General features: G+C 35.1%; 1 protein-coding gene across 1 annotated transcript in view; it reads right to left on the bottom strand.

The window, feature by feature from the left end:
* Window positions 1-10,693: 10,693 nt before the first annotated feature.
* LOC143240053 (protein transport protein Sec61 subunit alpha) overlaps window positions 10,694-12,455 on the bottom strand; it is a 28,823-nt gene continuing 27,061 nt past the window's right edge. Inside the window, exon 12 of the mRNA XM_076481875.1 lies at window positions 10,694-11,144. Coding sequence (XP_076337990.1) covers window positions 11,029-11,144 — 116 coding nt within the window. The 3' untranslated portion in view covers window positions 10,694-11,028. The remainder of the gene's footprint in view (window positions 11,145-12,455) is intronic.

Raw genomic sequence — 12,455 nt, 5'->3', positions numbered from 1 at the left:
TACAACGTTGTAAGTAAAATTTTGTTGAAAACTGAACTTTCGAGAACCTCGCCTAACAATTATAAATCGACGCGTCAAGAAACAGTTTTACATTAATGGTTTGATACAGTTAGTTTACTATAAACTTCGGAAGCTATAATCGTGATTAACGCTTATTAATAGGAAAACTGCAAACACTTGTCCATGAACGTTTATAGATTTCTAACATTATAAACCGTTTATCTTCAGTGAAATAACGTCACTGATTACACGAGAACATTAGGTATCTTTTCTATCAAAAAGTCAGCTTGTAAACGGCGTGAGGCCAGCCAAGAATAGAGACTTAGTTAGTTAGCTATTAAGCAAAATATGACAATATCAACTCAGAATTAATTCGTTTGTCGTGAAGCGTTGTTAAAATATACAGTTCCAGACTAGTCAGAAGACTCAGTATTGCTTGTAAGTTTGTAAAAATTTTGTATTTAATTCATTATTTGTAATAACCGTTATTATAAAATGTATTGTTGTTTATATATCAAACTATGTTTGTGCTAAGAAATAAAATTGTGTTTATCAATATTGCTGGCAAATTTCATAAACTTGATACTTATCGACATTCAATTAACTTCTAAGTTAAAATTAAAATGTCAGATTATTTGAAAGTGTAATATGTAAGTACGTAATAATAATTATTTTAAAAAATCAGGTACATAATATTATTTTTCTTACACATTTTCACTCATTCTTATTATTTTATTAGATTATCAATTTTTGAACTTTAATTTGTAATATACCTGCACGCTGTGTTTTTATGTCTGTCTGACTTGTCTATTGTCAGTGGGAAAATTTTGAATTAATAAAGACATTAGACAATTAGTAATTTTAAGGATATAAAAGAAACATAGAATAAGGAGTGTCACATTGCCCTTAATGACTATAATACTACTTCTCAACTAGTGCGTACTACTGCAAGGTTCTGACACAAATAAGAAGCAAAAAAACTTCGACCAGCAGCCTGTCTCTTGCATACTTTTCGTTCATATTACCACGTAGTGCCTTAAGCAAAATTTACAAACTATTGCTCACTGTGTTAAAGTAACAGACGTGAGGGGTGGTAAGTTTCTGAAAAGGAAACCCCTGGTACCTGGTCTAATTAGTCTGGGAAAAATGATAGTTCTTGGTTGGAAAAATTGAAATTGACTAGAAGCTGTTTAAGGAGTTTGTTCTACGAATAAATCAAAACACCATAAACACACAGTACACAAACATTCAATTATTTGATGATACTAATTACAATATGCCTTATAATACTGGTTGTAATAAATAAAGGGATTTCCTTATTCTCAATGGAAAATACCAAACTACATAACCAACCAAAGCCTCTAGTGTCTAGACACATCAGCTTTCACTGACTAGGCTGGTGGTACATCAGTAATGTATTGTATTTGGATATTTTTGGGACTCACTTAAACTAGAAATCAAAGAATGCATAATATTCTCAAGGTATTGTTTGTTTGTTTGTGTTTGAATTTCGCGCAAAACTACACAAGGGTTATCTGCGTTAGCCGTTCTTAATTTAGCAGTGTAAGGCTAGAGGGAAGGCAGCTAATCATCATCATCCACCGTCAACTCTTTTACCAACGAATAGTGGGATTGACCTCACTTTATAACGCCTCACGGCTGAATGATCGCGCATGTTTGATGTGATGGGGATTCGAACCCGCGACCCTCAGATTATGAGTCTAACTTTTAACCCACCTGGCCATGCCGGGCCTCTCAAGGTTTTGATAAAGAAGAAACACAGCGGTTTATTAAGTTAACATTTCCAACTGTAAACGTGATATAACTTATAACAACACACTTGTTTTTCACACTATTTGAGAACTAAACAGCCACAAGAAAGGTTTCGTTTGGTGGACATAACCATTCATTTCAGCCGGACCCGTTTTTTTGAAAATAAAAGAATGTTGGGTTTAATATATCTTATTATTGAGACTTCTTTGACTTTTCATACAGCACTAATTTTAGAAATTTATCTTAAAATGTACACCACTATTAAGATGTCCATAAACAGGAACTGGTCAATACGTGCGGTCAGGGTTTTTTTTTTTGTTTTACGTGGCTCTTAATGGCCAGATGGGTTAAGGCATTTGACTCGTAATCCGAGGGTCGTGGATTCGAATTCCCGTCACACCAAACATGCTCGCCCTTTCAGCCGTAGGAGCGTTTTAATGTGACGGTCAATTCCACTATTCGTTGGTAAAAGAGTAACCTAAGACTTGTCGGTGGGTGGTGATGACCAGCTGCCTTCCCCCTAGTCTTACACTGCTAAATTAGGGACGGCTAGCGCAGATAACCCTTGTGTAGCTTTGCGCGAAATTAAAAAAAACCAAAACAAATAGTATTTGGTTTAATAAACTTAATAACAGATGAAGTTCGTAATAATAAAACAACGCCCTATTTAACTCATTTTTCAAACTCGCTATCCTACGACATCATCATCAAAAATCGTTCATCTTAGAATCGTACTGAGATATAATAAAGTCCTTCAGTTTGTTTCAATGTTTTTGATTGTGATGATTTTGTTACCATGAAAGCAAGCTTTTTTAACATATAAATACATATATATTCATATTCCTAGATCCTGTATGCATTATAAGAACAGAAGTCTATTCGCGACATGTAAGACCCTACGCATCCTGCAAAATTTTTATGTACCTATCTTTGTTATCTTTACCATTCTTTGGTTTAGTTGTTGAAGGGAGTATTTTCGTGCACGTGTATGTGTGCATGCATGACCCAATTGGACGTTATTTTTTGGATCACATTTGTTACTGTTTTGTTTTTGGAATTTCGCGCAAAGCTACGCGAGGGCTATCTGCTTTAGCCGTCCCTAATTTAGCAGTATAAGACTAGGGGGAAGGCAGCTAGTTATAACAATCCACCACCAACTCTTGGGCTACTCTTTCACCAACGAATAGTGGGATTGATCATAACATTATAAGGCCTCACGGCTGAAATGGCGAGCATGTTTGATGTAACGGGGATTCGAACCCGCGACCCTTAGATTACAAGTCAATCTCTCCAACCACCTTGCCATGTCGGGCTCAGATTTTTTATACTGTAATTAGTATAATTTTCTTTTTTGAGGGATATATCTTGCTTGTTATTAGTTTAGCACGAAGTTACATCCAGAGCAATCTGTGCTCTGCCCATAACGGGCATCGAAATGCAGTTTCTCGCGTTGTAAGTCTGCAGACATACCGCTGTGCCACTGGGGAAAATGAGTTATGTCTCGTAGTTGTTTTAGTTGTGAGGCGGTGTTTTGTCTTTGTCTACAAGTAGATTTCTTTGTGTGGTGTTTTGTAAAATCAGTCAACCAGAACGTATGTTTCTCGGCACTAATCGTTTAAACTGTATCATTAATTTCAGAAAATTTGTCTTAATATAATCGTTAATCGGATACTTTAATCACTCTGCTGTTTTAATATAACAGCATGGTTTATACTTTAATCGTAATATTAAACGTTTGATAAAGACGTCAGTTTTATCTAGCATCTGCTTTAGAATGTTGAATTCATCTTTACGTCTAATTCGTTCTTGCCAATTAAGTCTTTCTTTTCTTAGTTATTTGTGGAGTTCTTATCCAGGAATATCACAAGATTAAGAAGATAACCTTGAAAAGGTAGTCATTCCTTCTTCAGGGGCAAAAAAAAAAAGGATCCGCCTTTCGAAAATGCTTGAATTATAGGATATGATATTTCTGTGTTAAATTGGTTTCTAAATGCAATGTGTTTTCCTTCCGTCACGAACAAGATTTAGAAGCGTATGGATCATAATACAATTATTTATTGGAGCATGTACTATAATAAGTAGCCCATTTTGAATACGCCATGAAATATTTTAACGGGTTAAAGAGTACCGACATTTTTTTTTCTTGAAGTAGCACTGTGGAATTATGAAATGTCTCTTTCTCCTTAATGATCTATAGCTTAGTTATAATCAGGAAACTACTGTGTTCTGTATTAAACCTTCGTACATTGAGGCGTAACTAACTTTGTGAATTAAAAAGAAAGCATGATTTCACCAGACTGTACAATATAATGAACATCCGATACTATTCACGTATTTTACGAGACTGTACAATCTTTGAACTTTCACTTAGGATGTAGCGAACTGAAAGGTATCTTACCTAATCACTACCAACCACGGTTGTAAAGCTCAAGGATAGCGATTTAACCTGAAATTAAAAGTTATTCTTATTCGTTATTCAATTAACACGAAATTCTCTTTGATTAAATAGTTCAAATATCATTCTTGCTGGAGTAGACGCAAATAAGTCTTGAAAATTTTGTCTAGAGTAGTTCGTATCTTAAATTAATCAGGGAGGAAGTATTTACCCTAAATTAAAGTTACTGAATACGTTTTACAATTTCTATTTATTATCCTAATTTAAAGTTTTCGGACTGTACGGTTTTATAAAGATCAATGGCACACCTGGTGAACAAATGAGACATACACATTAACATCTGTATTGGCAGATAAGTGCCAATAAATAATACCTAATTACCAGAGGGAAACCTAAGTCAAGGATGACCTTCAAGCCCAAGATAGCGTGTATTGTATGAAGCCTACAGACATTCGAAACTTCAAAGTTAGGCCTAATTGCTCAGATGTAGTCGTTAAGAGGAGGCTAGCTCCCAAGTTCCAGGAACGGGTATATTCTGTGATTAGAATTCCACCATTTATGAACATTACCACGTGTTTATTGTTTTTATAGTTACAGTGCAATGAACGATAGACCATTTTTGTAGCCTTACTTTCACGAGTTATTGTCAAAAACCGTCAGTTGAGAGAAGTCGAATAATACATAAACTACATATTTGTCTTTAACTAAAGAAAAGTTAGTACCAAACTTTTAATGAATTTGAGCCAACGTTCATATTCGACCGGAAATTAACATTCATTTAAACGCGGATATCCTTCCTTATCTCTTATTTATACAGTGTTCCACTAATCGATAGTTTTCATTTGTTAAAACCGGCATACCATAGACTTGCCATGCTGTTTATATTGTAAACTCTCAAGGTTTTAAGTCAAAATAATTGAATACCTGCTGTTTCAACATGTTTGTCAGCTGTCCAAACCACAAAACTTACTCTATCAAATATTATATCCTCAGGAAAACGTGAACGAAACCTGAAACTAACCTGATACTTCACGATAAGATCGTTATTTTGCCTCAAGTAAAAAGTGAAAGCCAGTGATAAAGCACGTGTTTGATCTTTCTACACTTTAAAAAAAAGTCAACAAAAAACGGACAAATTAAATAATATAGTTAATTACAAAACTACCAAATTCCCTTCTCTCATAAAGTGTGTTACTCCCTAGCCTGAGTAAAATTTCTAATACATCTGGTGAGTTGTTGTTGTTTTGAATTAAGCACAAAGCTACACAAGGCTATCTGTGTTCTGCCCACCACGGGTATCGAAGCCCAGATTTTAGCGTTGTAAGTTCGCAGATATACCGCTGAGCCACTGGGGGGTACACTTTGTGAGAATTTCAGTTTTTGAGATGTCGTTATTATTCACATGTTAAACTAGAAGTACTTGCTTAACGTCCTAGAAAGTGTTCTGTGTCAATAGTAAATAAAATAAAAATTAAAAGTAACAAGTATTTTTATTTCTTGGGTTTGAAGTTCCTGTGTTATACTGTCTAGTAGTCTACATAGTACATAATTCTCCTCGTGATTCACGGCATTTTACGTTTTACTGACGTCATAATAGTACAAATTTCAACGTAACCGTCCCTTCTGTGACGCCATTATAATGTGTAACTTAACTGACTTACAATACACTACCATGTAGATGTGTGAGTGGTTGAAACATGTGACCTCTTCAGGTATTTTTCGGTCCCATTTTGGGGAAATGAAATGCAATAGTAATTTTAAAAGAAGGTTCACTAATGAGTTAGCTGAAAGCTTTGTGGCTTATAATGCCAATACCAAGGGTTAGATCTCTGTGATGGACACAGAGCAGGTGTCCGATTGTGTAGCTATGATTTAAACAATAAATACCAAAGATGCTTTCGGCCAAGTGTGTTAAGGCGTTCGACTCGTAATCTGAAGGTCGCGGGTTCGAATCCCAGTGCACCAAACATGGTCACCCTTTCAGCCGTGGGGGCGTTATAATGTAACGGTCAATCCCACTATTCGTTGGTAAAAGAGTAGCCTAAGAGTTGGCGGTGGGTGGTAATGACTAGCTGTCTTCCTTCTAGTCTTACACTGCTAAACTAGGGACGGCTAGCGCAGATAGCCCTCGAGTAGCTTTGGGCGAAATTCAAAAAACAAACAAAGATGTTTTAAAATAAACTTGGTAATGTATATTTTTCGATTGTATATATCTGTTAAATTGAAGAAACGCAATATAAAAACAGTTATTTTTATCTTCTTTTAACAGTTTTTCCTAAACAACCTTTAAGTGTTAACTGTGCAGATCATATTTCTACAAATCTCTGAACGTTGTCCATTTCATAGATAAACGCAGGAAACATGGTAGGAAGAATAGATTCATTACCGGACAAGTAAACCATTTTGATTTGGGTGAATGATAATTTTGTTATTATTATATTAATATTCCACACATATTGATAATTTCTGAATGTCTCATTTCTCGAACTCATAATTCAAGCACGTGATAGCGTCAGGCATAGCCTACTGATTAGCGCATCTAACTTTGGATATTACAGTTCTTCAGGCGCAAAAAATAAAATAAAATATATTGGTGTGTTATAAGAGTGACGGTAAAATCCTGTTATTTTATGAGAATAGCTCAACAGTTTGTTATTAGTGCTGTTGACCAATTGCATTCGCTGTGGTCTCTCAGTTCAAAATTAAAGGCCTGGCATGGCCAGGTGGTTAAGATACTCGACTAGTAATCTGAGGGTCGCGGGTTCGAATCCCCGTCACACCAAACATACTCGCCCTTTCAGCCGTGGGGGCGTTATAATGTATCGGTCAATCCCACTATTCATTGTTAAAAGAGTAGTCCAAGAGTTGGCGGTGGTGACTAGTTGCTAGCGCAAATAGCACTTGAGTAGCTTTGCACGAAATTCAAAACAATGTTGTTAGACTTCGCAGCAGTGACTGTATGTTGCATTGGTTATAAACAATCACACAAAGTCGGCTTGTATACCATATGCTCAGAGATATGCATTTAACTCATAGCAAGGCATGGCATGGTTCGTAATGAAATATCTTTTTTTTTGTTTTTGTTGTTGCTTTTGAATTTTCCGCAAAGCTACTCGAGGGCTATTTGTGTTAGCCGTCCCTAATTTAGCAGTGTAAGACTAGAGGGAAAGCAGCTAGTCATCACCACCCACCGCCAACTCTTTTACCAACGAATAGGGGGATTGACCGTCACATTATAACTCCTCCACGGCTGAAATGGCGAGCATGCTTGGTGTGATGGGGATTCGAGCCCGCAACTCTCGGATTACAAGTGGAATGCCTTAACCACCTGGCCATGCCGGGCTAAATATCCTTTGAATCAATAACACGTGTAGCAACAATCTTTTTTTACAGGTGAAAGGCAGCCAGATAACATTCTTTGTAATTGTTTTTTGCCTTACGATAGCTATAATATCGTACATTTCTAATTTCTATTATTATTATTTAGTTGCTCTTGGCCGAGCAATCTGAGAGTCGCTTGTTGGTATAATCGTCACTGAATATGCTCACCCTTTCACGGGGACGTTATAATGTGACAGTGATTCCTACTATTTGTTGATAAAAGAATATCTCAAGAGTTGGCGATGGGTGGTACTGACTAATTGCCTTCCGTCTAGTCTACCACTGCTGACTTAGGAACAGCTAACGCAGATATACCTCATGTAGCTTTGCACGAAGTTCAAAACAAAGCAAGCCAAACCTAGTTGCTCTTAGCCGGATTGTGGAGCTGATATGTTTTAGTTCACGTTCCGTAACTACAAAAAATATGGAAAACATCGCAGATTTGGGGCTTTTGTATCAGTGATGGTTAAGCTCCACTATTCGATCTGACAAGAATAGAGAACGCAATAGTTGGAAGCATCGACTATCTGTCTTCCCGGGCCCGGCATGGCCTAGCGCGTAAGGCGTGCGACTCGTAATCCGAGGGTCGCGGGTTCGCGCTAAACATGCTCGCCCTCCCAGCCGTGGGGGTGTATAATGTGACGGTCAATCCCACTATTCGTTGGTAAAAGAGTAGCCCAAGAGTTGGCGGTGGGTGGTGATGACTAGCTGCCTTCCCTCTAGTCTTACACTGCTAAATTAGGGACGGCTAGCACAGATAGCCCTCGAGTAGCTTTGTGCGAAATTTCCAAACAAAAAAAAAAAATCTGTCTTCCCTCTGGTCTATCACTTCAGAATTAAAGACGACTAATGCAGATAGCGCTCATGTAGCTTTACGCGAAGTCCAATGGAGTCTGTGTGTTTTTCTTATAGCAAAGACACAATGGGCTATCTGCTGTGTCCACCAAGGGGAATCGAACCTCTGATTTTAGCGTTGTAAATCCGAAGTCTAGGCGCTGTATTAGCGGAAAACGAGTCCAATAGAACAACAACAACAATAAAAAACAATTGCGCAACATATTGAAGAAAAACCAAGGTTGCACAAGGTATAAATTATTTAAATTCTATTTGGTATTACGTGAACAATAAATAATAGTAGAACAAATGTACTGCACACGTGTTAATTCTTTAAAAGTCAATAAAATATCCTGGACAGTTTTTGACGCAAATAATAATTTAGATACAAGGGAAATAACCAGTAACTGTCGCAATATTAGAATATTTTCATGTAGTTAGCTTCCCATCCAGTTACCTTTACCACTGTTTGTTGGTATATAACAAATGTGATCGTTACCCACTTCGTGGAGATAGATGTAACTGATCGATTAGCTTATAATTTATATATACATAACTTAGAACATTTACATTGAACATATCGATTACATATATTACTGCGCAGTTTTAACGAGACAAAATCGAGGTTGCGAAATGCTTCTTTTTACGTCGAAACGAACAAGTATCTCTTTGTTTATGCTATATACTAATTTACTGTGTTTTCTACCCTTGTTTATCATCTAATGGTTACGAGTTCCGACGAATCAAGTCCCCTTGGTGAGCTTGAGGGCTTACAAAATCCAGGATTCAATTCCTATCTGCCGAGTGCACCGAAGGGAATCGACCTCCTGATTTTAGCGTTGTAAATCCGTAGACTTACCGCTGTACCATCCTAGATAAATTACTCTGCAGCTTTATGCTCAAACGAAATAAGGCCATCAGGTATCTATCATTAACGTCAACTAGTCTGAAGAATCTACTGTTTCGCAATAGCAGAAGTTTTATGAATTATAAACTCTAGTTTTATGAGCAATTCCATACATTTTGAGGAATAGAGTGTAAAATATTTTATAAAAGCATTTAAACGATGAATCATGGTTTCATTTTTGTTCTGTTCAAAACACAGATGTGGATTTACTGCCATCTAGTGTTCAAGCTTAAACTAGCAATATTGGAACAAATAAAAACAATATTAAGCGTGGGATGCGTGTAAACCCGATTCGATTTTAATAACCATCAGGATATCCACCAGCTTACACTCAAATTGAAGTTATTCTAAGCAGGATTAGAGTAAATTAATCTATGAGATCTGTATCGTTTTCAAATACATCAAGTGAAAGAATTTGAGCTCCTTAGTCCAAAACTGACATTAGATCTCAAACTGGTCAAGAGTTGATGGAAATAAAAGTTGAAAGTTTGTTCTTGAAAAAAAACAACAAACGAACTCGCAACCATTTTACCAGCCGCTATACCGCAGGTATTCCCTTCCCAAAAGAAAAAACCCAAGAATACGTCCTTGGCTATCAAAATCTGATGTCAATCATCGGTAAGTTTGTGGGCTTACTATGTTAAAAATCAAGTTTTTACCCGTGGTTTGTATTAACAAACAAATCAGTCTAATATTGTAGCACGTAAATATTTGAATTATTGTGGTTTTATTGAAAAATTTGCATTTGATGATGCTAAGTAACCTTGAGGAATATGGTCAATTTATTAGCGTGATAACTTCATCATCAAAGACAATACCAGCACAAAATTTATCACACTCATTCGTAGCTTGAAGTTTTTAAAATTCAAAAATCTTTACAAAGTGTCTTGTTACGAGTTTAATTATCACTAATGAAGGCATTAATTAAACTTTATTACCCATAGCTCATAAATGTTGTAAACAATTTGCAAGGTCTTTCAATTAAGCTATGAGGGTGTCACAAAGAGAATGTGAATCAGTTTTCACATTATCATCATTTCTAAATAGTTATGCTTTGAAAACTGTTTATGTTATGTATTTATTCTGTCACATTACTTATGCATATGACATATATAACTGTAAGTGAACTTTCAGAGATTGCCACATTCTACTTTTCTTTTGTACTCAAACTTGAAGGTTATAAGAAGTGTTTCACAGTGTTTTTTTTTTTTCAGTATGCAACTTTGCCCAGTTTTACGGGTCAGTGCTACCTTAACTCGTGAGACCCATGACACAGTTCCGTTTGGTTCTCTATTCAGAAAACGTTTATACCAGTAATACTAAGGAGTTATCACAAACCACATAAATATTGTTCTTCATCAGTTATACATCATCAGTACAAAAATTACAAATAAAAAACAATCTGATTGTAGTAACATTTTATTTGTCCTTCATCCACCATACATAAAATATTTATCTTTCAGACAAATAGCACTATCTCTCAGTTCTGCTGTAGTTAAAGATGGTCATACGTGTAATAAGTTTTTAAAAATAATTCAGAATACATATATTTTTATTCAAACTACTATAAAAATGAAAAACAAATCCATACTATATTTCAAAAGAATTACATAATATATTGTCAGATAATACAGCAATGGGAATGTACATTGAAAACTTTGCAGAGGTTTGTTTTTTAAATACAAAAACTTTGGAGCAAAAACATGAAACATTTTTTTTCTTTATCAGGTGGCTTGTTTTAAAAGAGCAATGTACTCATGCCTCCCATCTCACTTTGTTCTTTCACAAAGATTTCAAAGTATTGATAAATAATGGTGACAGCCAGTAAGATGCCTGTACCACTGCCAATGGCACCTGAAAACATATACAGTTATTATGTATAATATACAAAGTAGTAATATTTTTAACCATTTTTAAGAAACTAGTATAAAATTTTCCATTTTATCCCCCATAAGCTGGAAAACTATTGGAAACCCACAAGCATAAAAATTGTTAAATAACTCAAGTTAACTACAGATATAATAAATAAACTTAGTATTTCAAAAATTGTTTGACCTCGAAGTCTAAGTTCAAGGGAGTCCTATTCAATCTGCACCTCAATGAATGTGTGTTATTGGGTTATATTACTTTTGGAGAATTCAACTTATCAGTAACCCTGTACACAAGTTAACCAGAGATAAGCTGGATCTATACCTTAAAGAAAATATATATGCTTTTCTCATAGTAGCTACAAAGCATATTCACACCAACAGTATGTTTGTTAATTACAGATGACTCCTACTGATTTTTCTACTACAGTTTAGAATCAGAGGTGTATATGAATACTAAATTAAAAGATGTGTTAAAAGTAAGGAAGACAGCTAAATTCATATGACAAATATTATGCAACTAGTACTAAATTACATTATTTTGTAATTATCTTAATTTATACTTTTGGTGGTTACATAGAATTCTCAATTTACAAAAGTTACACATGAAATTCCAGAGGTAACCATGCTAAACTACAGCACTGTACCATCAACACCACCTATAATTTGCTGTTTTCTGTCCTTTACTTGCTACCAAGTATTGCATTACATGTACAGGATAATTATAAAGAAAAAAACCCTTATCAAAAGTAATGATTTAAAGCTACTTGCCCTAAGGGATTAAAATTTCACTAGAGGAACATTATAAATCAAGTTTTATTCAGAAAAGTTAAATATGGTACAGAACCAATGAAAACCTTATTAATGCACTCATAAGTTACTTTTCTCAATATCTCTTTTAGCATGAGATTGTTGGTAAAAATAAAAAGCATGTTAGTGTGTGAAATACTGTTAAGAACAACATACACTATTCAGAATAGATGATACATTTGATAGCCTTCATTAAGGATGTGTGTGATATATTCATTAAAAATGGTGAAAAAAAAATTTGAAAAGCATTAAAAACACAGTAATATGTGTAAATAAACATTCTTGAATACAACTTGTGATTTTCACTATGCCTCTAGTGAAATTTACTTCTTCCAGGACAAGTAGTTTTTAAGACATAACACTATGTAACACAAATTTTGTTCCTGGATAGTATGTGTTATTTCTTAATTGCTTATGTTGTAAAAGTACAGAAAATGGCCATTATTCCCTTCAAATTTTGCTTTTATGACATGGATAATGAAATTTA

This window comes from Tachypleus tridentatus, chromosome 13, assembly GCF_004210375.1.
Source record: "Tachypleus tridentatus isolate NWPU-2018 chromosome 13, ASM421037v1, whole genome shotgun sequence".
NCBI lineage: Eukaryota > Metazoa > Arthropoda > Merostomata > Xiphosura > Limulidae > Tachypleus > Tachypleus tridentatus.
The sequence above is the reverse complement of the archived record's forward strand: the minus strand, read 5'-3'. Positions and strand labels throughout refer to the sequence as shown.